The 20,197-nt window shown below is 39.2% G+C and overlaps 1 protein-coding gene across 4 annotated transcripts in view; it reads left to right on the top strand.

Moving 5' to 3' along the window:
• SMOC2 (SPARC related modular calcium binding 2) overlaps positions 1-20,197 on the top strand; it is a 179,974-nt gene that overhangs the window by 105,496 nt on the left and 54,281 nt on the right. For all 4 annotated transcript variants that reach the window (XM_067535906.1, XM_067535904.1, XM_067535905.1 and 1 more), the window contains exon 8: positions 19,828-20,014. In XM_067535906.1, coding sequence (XP_067392007.1) covers positions 19,828-20,014 — 187 coding nt within the window. The remainder of the gene's footprint in view (positions 1-19,827; positions 20,015-20,197) is intronic.

Below are 20,197 nucleotides of genomic sequence, written 5' to 3'. Positions count from 1 at the left end.
ACAGTTTGGTACTATCAACAAAAGAGATGCCTGAAAGAAATTTTATTTCTTTACCTGTTAACGAACTTGTCATTGATTTACATGCCTAATTTTAAGCACATGAGTACTGTCATTGAAGTGAATGAGTGAAAATGCTGGCGCCATTGAAATTAATGACAAAACTCTAATTGAATTCATTGGAGCTAGGATTTCACCTTATTTGCTTAACTTGGGGCCATTGTTAGTTTTGCATATGCACAGGGAGAAAAAAACACGTTTGACATTTTATTTCATTTTCTGAAATAAAGCACTGATATTTGATCAATACCATTTAACATCATATTGTCAAATTCAAAGCTATAGAAATCTCTTATTTATAAGGCAATATCAATCATTCATCAATCAATCCAAGCAGCTTCATTCACAAAATTCTGTCACATAGTGCAGCTACAGGGTATATGGCCTGTAGTAGATATAAAAGTATGGACTGTAATTAAATACAATATACAGTACATAGAAGGTGTGGTATCATATCTACTGTAAATAGGTTTTTACATGTAGAAAAATAATGTTTTTAACATAAGTTGATGCATCTCTCTCTCTCTCTCTCTATATATATATATAGGGTAAGATAGTTGCTTGTCTTACGTGCCTGTCCTGTCTGAATCTATCAGCAGAGGCTGTGAGTGAGTGCTTAACGTGATGAATGGGTATTAGTGTCTGACGAAAGCTTTCTTTAAAGGGTCATTTCTCCAGGATTGAATAACACTTATGTAACTGGTTGCCAATGAATTTTTTTTTGGTGGTGGTGGTGGTGATTATTATTACAGAAAAGCCCAAAGGCCCTGATTCCACTTGTAAAATTCACTCTGGTACAAATGGCCCCACAAAACTTATACTACATTTAAGTCCTTATACTGGCCCCCTCTGTACAAGGCTAAAACTTTCAAAATGAGTTTTGCAGGTCTGAGGGCTTCAGGATAGGACCCAAACTAACATTGTATTTCCTTTAAAATTAAGAGCTTGTTCCTCTACCCCATTTAATCATTTCCAATGGCCACTCCTCTAGAAAGACCAGGAAAATAAGTAGCTAGTAGACAGGAAAATGAAAAATAGTTCTGTAACTTTTTACTCATTCTCACATAGTTTCCTTTTCCAGATGTGGCTCGTAATATTAATTCAAGAGTAGGTTTGTGCAACTAAATATGTGTGATTTAGCAAAAGAAAACTAGATCCAGACAGCTGAGTACTTCCAGTTACAGGTGTCAAGAATTCATTAGGAGTGTTCTTGATCTATTTGGAATCTAATATTTTCAGACTAATTTTGCACCGTGGAGAATTTAGGTGTGTAACTCTGGTTAATGTGAGCAGGAATTATACATGCACACCTCGTGAACTGATATAAGAACACACATTGGAAAGGTGAAATGGAATGTTTTCAAATCCATATATGATTTAAAACATTTTTTGAGTTTCCAAATGGTTACAACTGACTACAGAAATGGAACCCAGCTGCAAAATTTGCATCCAGATTCTACCTTCCCTCAAATTTGCAGCATGGTTCTGGTTTAGTTTAAGTCCACCAGAATACACATATTTAAAGGGCCAGATTTAAAGGGCTAGATTCACCAATATAGTTGGGAGGCGTTGTGCTGATCCACTGAGACAAAGCAGCCATAAACCCAGTTCAAATGACCTGGGTTAACGGGATTCATATAGTTGCTTTACATCACTGGAGCAGTGCAAAACAGCCAGAGTTGTACTGGTGAATCTGACCCATTAATTGCAAAGGAATATATTTTATATGTAAAATAAATTGGTTTTTATTTTTTTGCTTTGCCACTACCTGGATTTAGGACTTCGGGGTTTTGTGTTTCCTTGCAACAGTTGAGGACATCACTGACCTCCAAAGCAGGGAGCTGCATTCTCTAAGCTGTATTATTATTGGTGCCATCAACTGTAGCAGGAGAAATGTAGAACCCTGAGGGCCTGAACTCAGGTCTTGGCAGGTAAATAGAGGAAGGAGATGCTGATTTTAAACAATTTCCTTGTAAAACACATTTGTCATTTTTTAGCCCACAGATGTATCCTGTTAGTGGGATCTCAGTCCATTAGAGATGAGCCTGAGCCAAAACCTAAACCCAGGATCCAAACAGTGCCGAACTTGGGAAAAATTCAAATCTAGAAACAGATCTGAACTTTGAAGCTTGGGCCCATATCTAATTTAAACCACGCACACAAAAAACATGACTCTTTTCTACATGATATGGCTGAAATAAGAACATTTTGTGACTGCCACAAACCTAGCTTTAGGGACTGGTGAAACTCATGGCTCTTATAAGACCATCCATTCATGGAATACCTAGCTTGGGCTGCCGCTGTCTGTGCAAATTTATGGTGGAGGGAAGAGAAAGAGATTTTGAGGGGATCTGTGGAGGAGGAGAGGTTGAGATGATGGAGAACTGGAGGCTCCCAGGAACAACTGCATTGAAGCCTTCCCAAATTCCTCACACTGTCCCTGATTGGTAATTTACTCAGTAAATGTCCATCATGGTTACCTTGAATTAACTGATCTCCTTGGAGTGCACTGTAATTTATTACTTTTATTTGTTGTAAAGTCAGCATTTTAAAGAAGCTGTAGTGGCGTGTATGAGCCATCCTCATATTTTCTTATACCTCAGACCTTATTTTACATGTTTATGGTGAGTTATTTTGAAATTCTAGGGATCTATTTTTTTAGCTTTCAGTCAAGAATCAGAAGGTTTTCAGAATAAAAATGTTCAGTTACAAGTCATGTCCTTCCAGCTGAAAGACAAGCTGCTTGGTAATGGGTTGGGAATGGGTCAGCAGAAACTTTTAATCGAATATGCCATTAAGGAAATGCAGTATATTGGCCAGCATGGGTTCTTTGTGGTACACCATTATCCCGGTTGACACTGGTAATTTTTTAATGCAGCCGTAGCTTTCGTTTAGTTTATTACACAAATGGGACATAACGTTCTCCAGCTTCCTGATCAGGGAAAACAATTAGTCTTCGTCCTTTTTTTTTTTTTTTTTAAGTCCTAAATTGGGTAAAGAAAAATCAGTGTTTTCTTTCTTCTCTCACAGCCTCTTCCAAGAAGATAAACCTTTCCAGACCTCCCCAGAGAGCTTGTATACTATGACGCATTCTTAAATTACAGTCTGCTGGATTATACTCATTACAGTATTCCCTATCTTAAATGAAAATGCTTGTAAAAGAAGGATTATTAATCTTCATTTTAATTTTACATATTATCTAAAAACCCTTGTAAGCCCAAAGTTCTGGCATCTCTAGCTTCTTCCTCCCACCATGGAGAAAGACCCTCCTATTCTAAGCCATTAAAAAGAAGCAGAGTTCTGTTTGACATCCAGTTGATGTCCTTTATGTTCAGGATGTTCCAGTTTTATTGGACCCCCACAGTGGGGGAAAAAGAAGTCTGCTTTATGCAAGGTTGATAATTTCTGTTTTACTGCATATGTTAAAATTTGGTGCCAAAAGATACTAATCTTCACTGAACTATTTTTAATTATGTCATATTGCTTTCTGCAGCAACTCTTGACACAACAGCCATGTCTTCGTTCTTTCATTTTCAGATGAACGTCCATTCCGCCCCCACCTTGCCCTGACAAAGCTAACCAGACATCAGATTGAATAACCATAAAAGCCTTGTTAGGCAAAATAAATCCAAGCTGCATGTCTGTCTAGCTGTTTATGTTTTAATAGAGACATATAAAAGGTGCATGTTAATGCAGAGATATGTATTTATCCATGGACTGTATTGTATCCAAATAGGTTAATTTACCTCATTGGGAGATGGCTTGATCTACAATAGAGAGAGTTTGGTTCTGTCCCTGGCTCTGCTAAAAATCTGTTGTGTGTTCTTGGGAAAAAGACTTAGGACAACATTTTCAAACTGTTTGAAACAGCATTATGTTAAAGCACACTAGGGAACTTTTAGTGAACACCAGCAGGGTCTGCACTGACCAATTAGTGTGCAACACATTAGTGAGTTTTAGGAATCACACGTTCATAGTGTGCACTGCTGTACTGGGTAGACAAGCCCTGAAACTGCTTTGAGATCTCCAGCTGGAAGGTGCTATAGAAGAGCTAAGGGTCATTATGTTATTATAAGCTTTCTTTCTCCTCCACTGAACCCACTCCCTCTCCCTCTCTTCCTTACAACTGTGTTCCACATAAGTGTTAGACTCTGAGTTGCCACTGCATTGTACAATGCCTGAAATATTATTAACTGCCATTGTCAGGATGTACTGGCTGAAGAGTAAAGCTAGTGTTTTTCATTAAGCTGTTTCTCGTACCTGTGTTAGTTTAAAAAGGGCAATCCAAATTGCTACATTCAAGCACAAATAAAGTCTTGTTTATGTGAATTAAACTTCAGGTCTTAATTTCTGTTGTACAAAAAATACAAAGAAAGAGAGAGAGGAAAAGAAATTAACATCTAGAGTTGGTCAGAATTTTTTTTTTCTTAATTTTTAGTGAAAAAATTAAAATAATACATTTTCACTGAAAATCTACATTTTTTGGCCTAAAACCTAAACATCTGGCTGAAAACCAAAAAAAAATTGATTTGTAAATGTAACAATGTTGCCTCATGGAAGTTGTAGTTTGGATTCCTCATGCCCATATCCTCCTCTATGGGCTGGGCTGTTTAGTTGGACTACATCTCCCATGATGCATTACAGTTTTCAGCTAAAAAACAAAAACTTTTTGCTATATACATTAACTATTTCAGAGAATCAATTGTTTTCATGGAAAGCAGACACATTTAATGAAAAACATTTAGTTGAGAATCCAATTTTCCATTAAAAACAGTTTTAACAAAAAAAATTCAGCTAGCTTTATTAATATCACTAACTATTTTTGTGTCATTTAGGAGAGATTATGAACCTAAGTAACAAATTTCTTTGGGTTTTTTGGGTTCTAGTCAGATACTAAACGTTATTTAAACTCTAGATTTATTTTTCACTTTCATTGTCTTTTATTAAAAACATCCTTCTTGGGGTCTGAAGAGATGCTAAAATGGATTGAAATGCTTCTGAAAATGTAAGCCTCAAAACCTGTAAAATTTTAAACCATTAACATAACACATTTGAAAATGTCACCATGGTATGACATTTGTTTTAAAAGAAAGCCAAAAGGTTTTATTTACCTGCTAATGTAGTTCTTGCTTCTTTTGGAAGACCTGATGGTGTCACACAAGCAACTAAAGCAGCACCAAGAGCTGCTTTCCATACACTGCTTCAAGTGTTTGGGACATTTATCAATTTTTTCAGAAGAGAAGTAGCCCTGAATCTCCCCTGAATTGAGGTTGCTTTCTGCCATTCCACTGGGGCAGCTGTAAAGACAACAAATGGGGATCCACCAGTGTAGCAGAATTGACACTGTGGCCCCTACAGTATTCTCATTCCAAGTGGTTGGCACAGAGGACATTCCTGTGTGGAGGGTGTGCAGCCAGGACATCCCTGTGCCCCAGTGATTTCTGGCAGCCATAACTGCCCCCCTCAGATCCTTGCCAGCCAACATAATTTAGCAGTTATGCTGAGGGACTGGATCGGTGCAAGACCGGTCCGGCATCAGGGGAATGTCCAGGTGGAGTAAAGCCTTTCCTGAGACGCACTGAACACTTCTCAGCTAGAGCTGAGGACCTGAGCCAGCAAAACTCGAACCTCAGTCCTGGCAGGAACATAAAAGAGAAAACGATTTGGGACCTAGTCCTGAAGGTCTTACTCAGAGCCTAATCCTGAGAAGTGCTGAATGCCTGCACGCCCACTGGAGTTAAAGGCGAGGTTCAGCCCCTAGGCCAAGGACAGAACTAGTGGCAGTGAGTAGCTGTACTGGCCCAAGAGTTGCTCTGGGGAAGAATTGTGTCTCAAAGGGGTATCAGTGATTCCCTGCTGCCCCCTTCCTCTCAGGACAATTAAGTTACTTCTCCCTTTTTCAGGATGCATCTTACTGTCCCTTAGGTTCCTGGCCAGCTATTCCAGTTATTGAGGGGTTTGGCTGTAGAACCAGCGCTCCTCACACTTTGCATTCCAGACTGTCCCTTCCTCTCCTACTTGTTCACAGGGGATGATACTGAGCAAATAATTTCTGATCTCACTCCCCTCCCCCCCTCCCCCCAGCTGGAGCCACAATCTAGGTAGCAGACACAGGGTGAACAAGGTAATAAGGGGGAGCCTTGCTCCCCACTTCTTTGTGTGGAGGCCATAGAAAAAGAGCAGAGCAGAAGAAGTCAATATGATTATCAATTGTTTGAAGAGTAACTTCTTTCCTTTCACGGAAACATCACAAGGATGGAGCAAAATAATCACACATCCCTTAGTTTATGCCTTTAAAGTAAACAGTTTAGCGTAATAATAGCAAATGACTATTAGAGAGGACTGTTTAGTTTCAATAGACTTGATTGCCTTCTCGGTTATGCCAGTGTAAAATAGGACTAACTCCACTTGAGTCAATGAAGTTATTCCACTGTAAAATTGATGACATGAGAAGAGAATCAGGCCCCAATTTTTTGTAGTTTCCATTCGCTTTTCCTTTGAATAAGGATATTTAAAATATTAAGTATTAAAATATTCAACTCACTCTGAGTACTTATCGGTGCTACCAAAATGCATATTGGGCAGACTAACTAATTTGCAGTCTGAGAATGTTTGTTTCCCAGATACCTTTAATAAATCCTGAAAACGTTTATGAACCTGCATATTCTGTGATATGCAGTTTTTGCATTATCAGGAGCAATTAAGAAGCATTCAGCATCAATGCTTCCAGTAGAGAAAGAAATTTATCTATAGCACCATTGCTAGGAAGAGAAACAAGAGCAAAGCTGTGAGAAATAAAAAATGAGGCTTCTTAATGATGCTTTGTCTGTCAAATGGAGTCAACCGAATTTCCCTAAATCAAGTGACAGCAGTGCATATAGCTCAGTCCTGCAGCCACTGCATAATAAAATTCCTTTTGACTTTAGTGGGAGTATTGCCTACATCCAGTTTGACCTTTAGCTTGTGTATCCAGCAGAAAGAGAGAACAAAGACTGATATTTTCCTCTTCATTGCCTTCCTGAACACCTTTATCCTCTGATGTGTAATAATGTGGAAGTACATTAAATATGCTTGGATACTTTTGCCCCACCTCTGATGCTGATATTTGTTTTTAAAAATTTTCCCCATGTAATATATTTTGTTGCTGGTGGTTCTTGTTCTAGAGCTGTCAGTGTGAGTAGAGCTGGTCAAAAATGTTTTGACGTAAATTTTTTCTGTCAAAAATTCTGTTTTGGGGGAGTATGTTGTGGAAATGGATCGGTTTAAACAAAAACATTTTGTGATTTTTGTGGGGGGATGGGGAAAGGTAGTGTGTGAGAGAGTGCAGACCCTCTCCCCAGTTCCAGTTGCAGAATTGCCCAACCTCCTAGGAGCGTCATGTGCTGTGTGTGCTTCATTTTCCTCTTATTTTCAAACAATCAAGAAAATCTTTAATCTTCCCAAATAACAAAATGGTTTGAGTACTTGCTTGGGAGAGACCCTACTTCAAGTCTCTACTCCACTTGAATCAGCACCTTCAAATTTTAACTTCTTAGGGTTAATGACCCTTTCTGTTTATTCCTGTTAAGTGCTATGCAAACTTTTATGATGTCATATAAATATGAAATAGAAATCATAAAATTAGTCAAAATGCCCATCACTATCACAGCTTTGACATATATCCTATGCCCATTTTTTTTCTTCATCAGGAAGTCATTGATGAGAAAGTTTAAGCAGCTTACAAAGCATGGTATGTGAAAGCATCTGACATTAACTACTGCAGAGAGACAGTGTGGTCTAATGGCTTAAATGCATGGCTGGTAGCCAGGCACTCCTGAGATCTAATCCTGCCTCTACTTCTGGGAGGGCTGCTGGAGTTTGGACAGATTGATGAAGGCCTGAGTAAAAGTTTCAGCAGAGGAGTGGTTGCGATAATATCTGGTATAGGAGATGTATCAAATACAACAGTAAGCAGATTTACAAACCTGGATAATATAGGACGCACAAGAGAGTGTGAAACTGAGTGAAATGCTTAGGTTCCTAGCAGCAGAGAAGAATGTGAAATCTGAAGGTAGTAATTGTATTTTGATTGTGGATGGTCTTGTACTTTCTAATTAATATGAGGAGGAGAGGTGAGGAGAATATACCTGTTTTTTCCTCTTTGTGTTTCTCAGGCCTGGTCTACACTTACAACAAAATTCGGCAGCATTCCTAAATTCTAATTAGCTCAATGTTCCCATTACTCTGCGCCAATGGGAAATGCCCGCCCACTGATGCAGCGTTACTCTTTTTCGGAGGAGGGGGGTAGGGGGGTTATTGAATGAGCTTTCAGCTCGATTGAGTGGGTCTTCACTTTCACTCAATCGATCCTGGAGAATCGATTCGGCAGTGCCGAATTTGCCGCCATAAGTGAAGACATACCATCAGTCTCAACTTCTCCCATCTACTCTTTCACCTTTTTTGACTTGCTTCTTTTTTTACATTCATATAAATAATGACAACGCGTTCACTCTTTTCCCTTGCAACTGACTGGGTGTTTCAAAGAGCCCACCCCCAGAAAACTTCACAGTGTAGAGTAGAGGTAATATGTACATAAAGTCTGATACAAACCAAACAGTGGATGTGGCTGTGATGTGAAAGAGAGACTTTGCAAAGGCTTGCAAAGGCTCTCTTCTGTGCTATCCACTTCCAGGTAAAATCGGATGAGTAAGGCATACTCCCAGCTAATCCAGGGCACTGGCTTCAGGTGGAACTGTAGTTACCCGCACCCAGGATCAAAGACAAGCAGGTCTGCAAATACACAGGCTTTTGCATCCCACTTTGGGCTCATGGAAATAGTCCCACTGCTAAAGATCTTTGCAAGGTTCATTAATCATGTCAGTGGCTAATCAGTCTTGCACAGAATGCTTTATAACATTATGCAGATTTAATCTGCAACAGACTGGTTTCAAAACTGCCCAACCTCCTACAAGTGTCATCCGCTGTGTGCGCTTCGTTTTCTTTTATTTTCAAACTATTAAGCAACCTTTAATCTTCCCAAATTAATCAGAAAACAAAGCACAAAGAGTAATATATAGAAAGAACAACAGAGCTGTCTTCACATAAACTGTAATAAAACGTTGCCTTATTAGGTGACTGAATGCCAGCATCACTACTTCCTGTGATGCTGGTTAGCTGGAAAAGTTAAATATTTAGAATCTGTTTTATTTGAACAGTTCTGCCAAAACCAGCCTTTTGGATTTTCTCTCCTTGTCACAAAGGGCTTCAAACTAAACACATGACTCTGAGTTCTGAGGTAGGTGGCGGCGGGGGGGAGAGATGAAAATATTTGTGGGAAATGTGCTCAGCAAATACGTACAGAAACAGCACTTTCTGAAATATGCTCCCTTCCCTCAGACACCATGGATTATTAAGAAGTATTTATTTATGTAGGGCTTTTTCCATTGATATAAGTTATTTCCGTGGCTGGTTAAACACTTAAAAGTAATTATCCTCTGAGCGGTTAGTGTAATCATATGAAACACTGGGCTGTAAAGGATTAAGGATAGTAGTTATGCACCCTTGAAAGCTATGATTTAACTGATTCAAGAAGCCTTTAACCCTGTTACTATGTCTAATCCCAGACTCCTTTGAGAAATAGTTCAGTGCATGCCAGGGGCCAAATTTTCTAATTGTACAAGTTGGCATAGCTCCGTTGTAGTCAATGGAGTTGCACCAGTTTACACCACTGAATGTGGCCCAAAATCTTCAATAGGCAAGTGACCTGACATCTTTCAAAAGGATGTGGGAGTTTTACTGATGCACTATATTCAACATTACCCAGGCTGCAGGGAAATGTTCCTTCTTTTCATCAGTTAAAGATGACGGTAGGGTGGGTTTGGGTTTTTTTATTCACATGGCCCTTGTTTTACTCACCAAGTTTTAAGATAGAGCCAAGCCAAGGGTCTGGCTTTGCTCAGGAAGCCAAAACACAAGACGAGCCATTTGAGCTGACTATAAACACATGAAAAATAGACTGCATAAAACTATATTAAAAAGATGCTGGAGCTGAAAGGAAGTAATCTTAGAATATTCACACTGGTTTTTCTCGTCTCTGGCTCATCCTCATGCCTGGACACAGAACTTTGCCAAAATCAGTCACCCATCCCTAATCGGGTTTCAGTTTGTGTTGATTTTCCTACCTCTACAATTAGGGTCACTAACTTCCTGTGATCTGGATAGTGCATTTTGAGTGAAATTCGTCCCTGTGCAGAGGGCCAGCATGAGACCTCTGCACCACTTAATCTCACATAAACCTTCACAGGATGCATAAGCTTTGTGTTGGTCCTCTTCACAGGGACAAAATTCACCCTTTATACAGAATCCCCCACTGATGGTGCAGTGTTTCAGAGGGAGCATTGAGAGGCTTTGTGCCTCAAAGAGAGACGACGACTCTCAGAGCTCCTTGATTGTACTGTGGAGGGAGGGTGAATCATTTGCATCACCTGGCTTCTCACGACAGCAGTTGGTGTGCCCATTCTAGAGTCCACCCAGAGAGGAGTTGTGAGGCAAAGCACTCACAATTTCCGCTCCACCAGGGCCTTCAGCATGCCAGCATAGCCCCCAGAATTAGCAACTTTGAGCAGAAAGTGTATCCAGGGACAGAGTATCCATGTTGCGTGCTGAACCAATGCAGCACTTAGATAGCCTCTGCTAGCAGTAGAACTGCAGCCACAGGTTGGAGCTGTTCTGCCTGCCATTGGAGGTCCCATGGCAAAGGATGGAAATGAAGACACTGTCTGTCCTCCCCCAGAGCTCCCTTTGGGTTCAGTAGAATTTCTCTCCTATGCCAATGCAATGAGTTGAGACTAGTTTCTAGATTGCCTAGACTGACAGTCCAGTATATTTCACAAGCACCAAAATGCATACTGAAAAGTGTGGTGAAATAACCACAAAATTTAAAATGATTATTTGATTATTATTTTAGTCCCGTCTTGCAGGCTGAATCAGTAACTGCCTGTGTAGAAGAGCTGTCTGCAGTGTAGTTGGAAAGCAGGTGGTGGTTAGAAAATAAAATGTAGATGGAATGCTACCACCTTGGATTAGAACTTCAGCAAGAAGGCTGGAAAATATTGAGTAGTGCCAGAACCCTTAGCATTGTGGAGTGATGGCAGGAATGTGGCACCAGCTACAGTAAGTGGTGCTTCTAGGCAACTTTGAAATTAAAATAGTTTAGATGCCTAAAGTTAGGCCCCAAATCCGTACTCAGGCCAGATTTCTATTGATGCTGAGCACTAACCACTCTTTTTGTATTGAATAGAAGCTGTGGCTGCTCAGCATTCCTGTAAGTTGGATTGCTTGTGTAAGTGCCTAAATATGGGCATAGGAAACCAAGTTTGAACATTTTGGCTGTGTTTTTTGGTAGAGCTACTCAAATAAATTCTCACTACCAGCTCACCTGGCAAAGAATTCTGGTTTCACTTCTAAAATGATGTACAAGAGCACCGGGAGATTATAATTCTGTCTTTGCTTATCTTGGGTCTGATCCCACTGAGTGATGGGGACTAAAGGCGCTCATCTCCTCAGAAGAAAGAACCTTTTGTGACAAGAGCTTTTCAACTACTTTGGATAACTGTTGAGCCTGATGTCACGTCATTGACCAGTGGGCTAGAAGAGTGTATTATTATTTTATTTTGTATTGTGGTAGCACCCCAGGGCTTCATTGTGGTGGTGATGTGTGAATACACAGTCCTTGTCCCCAAAAGTTTTATAACCTAATTAACACTGATTCTGTTTTACCAAGAAAGCTTTCTTTAGTTTGCAATTTGTATTTCTATAATTTGCAAAAAAAAAGTTTGGCAAAAATGAACTATTGCCTTTAATTTCTCAGATGTTATATGAAAAGTTTGATCTCAGACCTTCAGGACATAAGATTTACCTTAATGCAAAATGGCTTTTTGAAAGAGATCAGATTTATAAGCTAATTTATAAATACTTTGAAGTTTTCAACTATTTGTATTAAAGTATCAAATGATAATATTTCAAACCATCAGAATCAAGTTATGCCAACCTGTAAGGGATATTTAATTCCACATGGATGAGGAAGGTGCCAGAGAAGCCCTTTGAGCAGGGCTAGCCCCTCTCTCTGCAGTTCTGTCAGTCATATTTGATAGGGAGGAGGCCTTCAAAAGGGAGGAAATTTCAGTTATCTGGGGTGGGGACTGGCAGGATTGCCTTAAACAGCAGACTGTGGGAGTGACTACTGAAGCTATGGAGGAACCTTCTAGCCTGGAGACCTTCACCCTGACCCTATAGAGAGTGTAGTGAACTCCCAGGGTAAACTGGACAGACTAAGCCTGACTCAAAAACCCAGCCAGGGAGATTTCTTAAAACCCCTATGTGGGCACTGTATTGATGGCAGTAGTATGGACTCCCCCCCACTTTTGAAGGGGCCTAGGAACGGGGTACCCTTGAATGTGTAGGGATTTGTGACGTTCCTTTTGATTCCTCATCTGAAGAGACTTAGGGAAGGCCGATGAGGGGCAGGTCCCTCTTATAAGTAGTAGGGAACTGGGGTGTGTGCTGGAACCAATCAGAGGAAATAACTGATCATTGTCAGCATCTCCCACCATCTGGGTAAGGAATAGCAAGGGGCTCTGTTACATATCCTTACTCTCACTGAGTAGTTGCTTATTTTGTGAGTGGTTCCATTATTTTCAGTGGGACTATTCACAGAATAAAGGTTTACTCAAGGTAAATAAGGATGGCAGAATCTGGCTCTGATTTTTTTGTTTAAGAAGAGAGTCAGTGTAATAGATAATTTGGTCTCTTACAAATTGTAGTAATATATGATAGTGTGAAAACTCTGGAAAAAATAGCAAAAACCATACTTTTCAAGGGAAGTGCAGATCTTTAAAATTAGTAATTTAAATTAATTATGGCTGGTGACAGATAAACTTCAGATGTTTAGATACTTATCCTAATATCTTTGATCTAGAAATGGAGCTGAAAATCTTGCAAAAACAGGCATTAAATGTATAGTGTGCCTTGCTCCCTCCATTTCTCACAGTATTTCTGAAATTTCAACTTCTAGCTGAAATTTTGAATTGCAGTTGTATGCAAAAAAGAAAACAATAGATGAGACAAACCCTTTTAAAAATCCCAGTAGAGATGTGGGCTTGGATTATGGACAAAGAACAAGCTGACTTATTCTCATTTAAGATTTCTGTTTTAAGGTCCCCAAAAGCCTTGACCATGGGTATTACAGGAATTCATATAGCATGAACATTTTGATTTGATCTACTGCCACTAGATACTCACACAAAGTTACACTAGAAATAAACACTGTTGATATGGGAAGTCTCCCTGGCCTGTGGGGAGTGATTATGTGATGTCAACAGAAGGTTAAAGTGGGTTATGAATATCCTGCTTTTAGCACTTTGTTTGTATAGGCTCAATGCATTTCCAGATGATCAGCCTTTATGTACTGCACTATCACAGCATAGGAAACCGCATAGATAAATGACATCTGTATGTAATTTAGCCCCCTTCATTCAGTGGAGTGAAGTAGTACACAAACCAGTCTTCACAGCTGTGTTCAAGCTAGAGCCCACAAGTATGCCCCTAAATTCCAAAAGTGCAAAATAGTGACCAGCGATACGGTGGGAATACCCTGTATACACAAACAAAAGGGCCTTGAAGGTTTGTTTCCCACATGTTCTCATAAGGAATAATGAGCAGGGGTAGGAAAGCATCCAACCTGCTACAAGACTGGCTGGATATACATTTCCATTGAACCCCATTGCTGATGTCTCTTTGAGCATGATGTAAATCAAAACATGGCACCATATGGGTATTAACTCTGTAATTCAGTCTTAGAATTTGGTTGTCATTCAGATACTGGACTTGATTGTTTTATCTATTTTTCCATGATTTAAAAAGAAAAAACAACAACCATCCTTCACAGTTGACACTTGATCCATGTACAAATATAGGGCCTGATCCTGAAAATACTTATGCACGTAGCTTTACTCACTTCAGCCTTGATCCAATGCCCACTGAAGTTAATAGGAATTTTTCCACTGACTTGAATGTATGACTGTGCCTATGAGTAGTCCCCATTCAGTTATAAATATAAGGTTTCAAAGTAGTTTCAGTAGGGACCGTTCATGAGAAAAGTTGGTCATGCATTTGTTGGAAGCATTGGGTTGCACTGAGTTCCACTGTGGGCAATTGTATTTTCACATGGTCATAAAGGTCCATGCAAGCAAATGCTTGCAGAATTGAAGACATAATTCTTAGGGAACAGATTGTGCAAAATGCCCATATCTTGACCAAAGGTAGTCAGCAGAGAATTTTCCCTGCATAAAGGAACTCTCCACTGGTATAAAGCTGGCAGAGGCATCATAACCACCTCCTATACTAGCTGTCTGCTCCACCTCTGACAGAGACGGCATATCGGGGGAGGGAAGGGGCATACTGGTGGTAGGGAGTGGGTCTTGGGGAATGGAGGTACTCCTATCCTTCACTGATGTAAGAGCATTTAGGGACCTTATGTGAGTACCATAATTTAGGGCAACTCCTCATCTTATGCCAGGGCCAGGGCCACATGCCACTGTTTTTGGGATATGCAACTGGCTGAGTTGCAGGACTGAATCTACACTTCTGTTCTGAGGAGACATTTTCTGGAGTTAGGAATAACAGTCAAGGAAATTATTATTTGGAGTGAGAACCCTCTTTCTCTCCCAGATCAGCAATCCAATCAACATAGATTCATCTTTAGGAGGTCTATGGCTTGTATACAAAGCATATTGAAGCCAATTGCCCTACTGAAGTGAACATTTTAACCAAAGGTAGAAATAAGATTTGGAAGATTAAGATATGAAACTGAAATGGAAATTAATTCAATGAAGGATGAATAACATGATAAAATAAAAAGAAAAATACATTGTAATCAGCTTCAGCAGTATATGTTACCTCTATCAATTCAGAGAAGGTTAATTATAAATTAATAAGCCACATTTTTGTCCCAGTCCCACTGGTGTAAATGAAAAGATTACTTGGACCATCATACGCAAGACTTTAGAAATATACAAGCATCAAATCAGATGTAAACATACAAAAAGCATTCTAAAATATTTAAATTAAATTAGGTTTAATGAACTGGGATATTTTGATTATTTTTATACCATTTTGACTAGTAGAATTTAGTTTTCATGCCATTTGACGTGTCAGTATATTGAAAGTTGTCTGTGAATATCTGACTTCTGTATATCCCCAAATAACCACCAGAGCACTACAAAATTCCCTTTCTTGAATGCTAGACATACTAATACTGCTACTCGAGAGTTGCTATCGCGTATCAATTTGCAGGGCATTTTTGTTCATGGGTTTCTTGTTACTGGCTTTCTGTGGAGCACATTGAGTGTCAAGGCCCCAATAAAAAGATCCTTTTGCTCTGGAAACCAGCCCTGTCTAATTGTCTTTTCATGGCCCATTAAAGTAATGAGAAAAGGAGGGAGGGTGATATGAACTGAAAATAGAATTTCTTGATGTGGATTCTGTTTGTCATGTATATGTTGCTGGGATCTAGGAATTGAGAGAAATTTTCTGTCATGGCAGAAAATGTAAAAGTAGCACACCGGCACGCCTTTGTAGTCTTCTGCAGATTTGAGAACTCATCTCTGCAGAACACACTGAACTTCAGGCATATGGGCATACAACATTTCACATTCAAGCAGAAGTAAACCAGGCATGTTTGAAACTGGGAGAACCCCATATGTTCAGAGAGAACTCTGATGCGGTATGGTTCATGGCCAATGAAAATTTAGGAAGTGAAGGATTGAAATATCCAATATTACAACGGTAACATGTTGTGTTATGTAAACATCTAGATAATGTGGTGATAGGTGCTTTACAACTACTAAAGACTGATGGACAGATAAGTATTTCTCCAGGGTTGCTCTCAGAAATGAGGCACTGCTCATTTCCCATCTTAATATCTGATCCTGAAAACAGAATGTGAGTAATCCTTGCTTACATGAAATAGACTCATTGACTTCAAAGTGACTAACTCACATGAATAAAGATTTTGCAGCGTTAGGCTATGGAGATGTTTGCATGTGAATGCTGACTACATTACTTTGACTGCAGTCAGCTTTTAGGTGTTTGAAATTAATAATTGGCAACAAGAACTAACCCATTTTGACATTGTCTGATTTATTTTCCCCCACTCTTCTTTGCTTTTCCATTCAAAACAAAATTCTGGCAAAATCAACCTGATTTTGCTAAGGCTTTCTGTCTCAAAAAAACTACATATTTCAATGGAATGCAGTTCTACTGAAGCTTCTCTGACCAGCTCCAGTAATGATTAAAGTATTTACATTACTTTTATCATGGTATAGATTTTGTTGTGATGTTCTTTTTATGATTTTCTGGCATCCATCAGCTGCAGTCCCTAATCCCAGTTGTTGTCAGATTGTTTGGATGAACTGTCAGGAGCTTTGTAAACAACTACTGACATTTATCTCTGATTCTGCTAGCAAACTAACGTTTGTTGACCGATATTCTTCTGACATTAGAAGAAGAATTAGCTGAAATATGTTAATTATATGACAAAAACCCTTACCAATCATGAGGGAGGAATCCTTCAAGTTCTCCTGTTCTAATAGCTACAATAACTGGAGAATGAGTTTGGATGAGAAATGAACAGTTAACTCAAAGACGAAATTAAACTGAGGTGTAAAGCTGTGGTCCTGGGGAGAAGGGCAATGAGTGAAAACTTTCACAGTGCTATTGATTTCACTTCTGCAGCACTACTTGGAGGGAGGACAGGTGAAATAGAAGAAATAATGGTAGCAACAAAGTCTTTTGAAGTGTCAAAGCTACACAACCATAAGAACATCCATACTGGGTCAGACCAATACTTCATTTAGCTCAGTACCCTGTCTTCCAACAGTGGCCAATGCCAGATGCTTCAGAGGGAATTAACAGAACAGGGCAATTATCAAGTGATCCATCCCCTCTTGTCCACTCCCAGCCATTGATGGACCTATCCTCCCTGAACTTATCTAGTTCTTTTTTGAACCCTGTTATAGGTTCATCCTTCAGAACATCACCTGGAAAAGAGTTCCACAGGTTGACTGTGCGTTGTGTGAAGTACTTCCTTTTGTTTGTTTTAAACCTGATGCCTATTAATTTCATTGGGTGATCTCAGTTTTTTGTCTTGTGTAAAAGAGTAAATAACACTTATTCACTTTTTCCACATTTTACCATTTATGATTTTACATACCTCTATCATATCTCCCCTTAGTCATCTCTTTTCTAAGATGAACAACTCTAATCTTTTTAGTCTTTCCTTGTATGGAAGCAATTTTCCATATCCTTGATCATCTTTGTTGCCATTTTTGGAAACTTTTCCAATTTCACTATATCCTTTTTGAGATGGGGAAACCAGAATGAGACATGATATTCAGGATGTGGATGCACTATGAATTTATATAGTGGCATTTGGATATTTACTAATTGAAGTCAGTGGAATGATTCCAAGTTTACATTAGTGTAAATGAGAGGAGAATTTGGCCCAGTATATATCAGGGGAGTGTTAGCTCTTCCTTTACTACAGTAGCACCACCCCATTTGGTTATTTTTACTTTATCATACGAAGAGTTTAAAATATAGAAAGAAAACAAGTGAACACCCAGGCTAAGCAATGTGTTTTCCCGGGGTGCACCATCTAGTAATGCAATAATCATCATGATCAAGATTCACTGAGGAAAAGACTTATTTTGATTTTATCAGTGCACATGCTGGTAATGGATTTCAAGTCAGTGAGACAGTAGCTATTTTAATAAGTATTATAAAAGTGAAAATAATTTTCTACTGCAAAGTTTTTAAACAGAACCTCTGTCCAAACCATATAGATCCTCTAATTATAGTGTGATGTTCGAGTTTCAATACTTTTAAAACTATTTGCTATCAATTTATCTTAGAGCTTAGATCTCTTAAAGGACATTGCAAAATTAATCAGAGCATCAGGAGGCTCTTGCTCTCCTGTTCACATGCCATACACACCTAAAGGGACCTTAAACATAAGACTGAAATAAACATAAGTATTGTGCAATCAAGTTGGCAGCTTTAGCTTTTCATATTTGCTGGAAACAATTCATAGTATTTTTGGAAGTGGCTCTCTCAAAGCTAGACTTGCCTGCTAAATGGGGTATCAAGGTGAGATATGAATAGAATTTGCTGCCTTCTTTTTCACCATGCCAAAGTCCATCTTCATGGTGGCTGTTCTAAGCCTGTCTCTGAGCAGCAGGAGGGCAGTGATGGTGTTAGAAGGATAGCATTTTGAACCATAAGTGCCAATTTTCTCTAGATTCTGCATCCATTTGATAAAGTTTTTCATTCACACAATAGATGACACTAAATAAGATTAGGTTGAAGCCATAACCCATTGTAGGCTGGCTCAAAAATCCAGTCAAGGATAGTTAACTACAGCAGTCACAGGTTAAATTGTGAAAAGTAGTTAAGTTTGCCATAGATTGAGAGAAGAAGTGTGTCCTTCAGTTTCTTAATTCACTTGAAAAAGGAAGGAAAATAATTTACTATGTATTAGATTTCTGTGGCCACCTGGAATAGTGACTGGATATTTCACTGGACATAATTATTAGTTAGTTTAGGACTGTTAGAATTTCAGTCTGTTTTATCAGGAATTCCTATGATTGTAGTGCACTTACTATATATGTTTTGAGCATTCTAACTTATTCATTGTGTTTAAAGTGTTTTTAGTTTTTGTACACTAGATTAAGGCAGGAATAGCACAGAGCTAATACTTTATTAACCCTTTAAACTTTGTGGGATCATGCTCCCAAATACAGCAGGACTTTAAAGCTCCTGGAGGACTGAATAGCTCAAGTTATTGGCAATGAGATATTTTGGTTCTTCAAGTCTGAATCTGGAGCAGTTTGGTAGTGATGAAATATCATCATGTAATAGCTCTGTAGTGGCAAATATGAAATACATTGGTTACATCAGTCCATTTTCTAGTGGGCAGCTGTCCACAAACCACACCCACTGTTGACCCCCTTGTTCACAGTTTCAGCAGAAAGGCCAAGGACTGAATGGGTATGAAGACAGAGTTATCCTCATACTTGCCCAAAGTGTAGTTTCTCCAGAGGAGAATTGTTGCTGGTGCAGTGTGGGAGGTTTGTATTGCCTCTCCTTCTTATGTGGCTAAACAGCAGTATTTGGTCTCCAGGACTACTAATACATCACTTTTCACCAACAAGAAAGAAAGGAAAATAAATCTGCAATTGTTTTTAAGTATCTTTTTTCATTCCTTAGCTGAAAGCAAAGAGCAGAATATAGAAGTGGAAAAAAAGTTAATTCATTTACTTGGAATTTGAAAAATTGGATTCTTATACACTTCCCACTGATCTCTAAAAAGAAAGTTTTACCCACCTTCACTACCCTTTCCCCCCAAAAAATACATTCTAAAAGGTTTCAAAGAATGCTGCAGTAATTAAGAATCCAAGGATTCCCCTAGCAAAGGGGAATCCCAGGGTAATGTAAAGCTGTCCTGGATTTGGGGTGGGGTGAGGGCATGCCAGAGAAGAGGGGGGACAAGGCAGAGTGCAGAATGCAGCTGAAATTTGCATCCAGTAAGTAGAAAGCATTATTGCAACAAGTCTTATCAAGCCAAGTCCTTAGATGCAATAGCACATAGCTAGGGTTTTATCTAACAATCACTCCATCAATCCAGAGCGCACTTTCGATGTCCTCATTAATATTTCATTTATTTCTTTCCAACAGCATCGTCATGTGATCAAGAACTTCAGTCAGCACTGGAGGAAGCTAAACAACCCCAAAAAGACAATGTGTTCATTCCAGAGTGTGCTCAAGGTGGCCTTTACAAGCCCGTGCAGTGTCATCCTTCCACAGGATACTGCTGGTGCGTCCTTGTAGACACAGGACGTCCCATCCCTGGTACATCAACTAGGTAAGGCATCAGGGGTTGTGATGTTTTAAATTGTCCCCAGATAGGCTTATGGGGCCAGCAACTCATCTGTTGTATCTTGGCATCACTCCACTGGCAATGGAAATATGCTGATATACACCAGCTAAGGATCTGGCACTGTGGACTATGAAGATTAAATAAGACATCTTTAAGAGCTGTCAAAGC

Source organism: Emydura macquarii, unplaced genomic scaffold (genome assembly GCF_026122565.2).
Source record: "Emydura macquarii macquarii isolate MOO-44397 ecotype Brisbane River unplaced genomic scaffold, CSIRO-AGI_Emac_v2 contig_3517, whole genome shotgun sequence".
Classification (NCBI taxonomy): domain Eukaryota; kingdom Metazoa; phylum Chordata; order Testudines; family Chelidae; genus Emydura; species Emydura macquarii.
The sequence above is the reverse complement of the archived record's forward strand: the minus strand, read 5'-3'. Positions and strand labels throughout refer to the sequence as shown.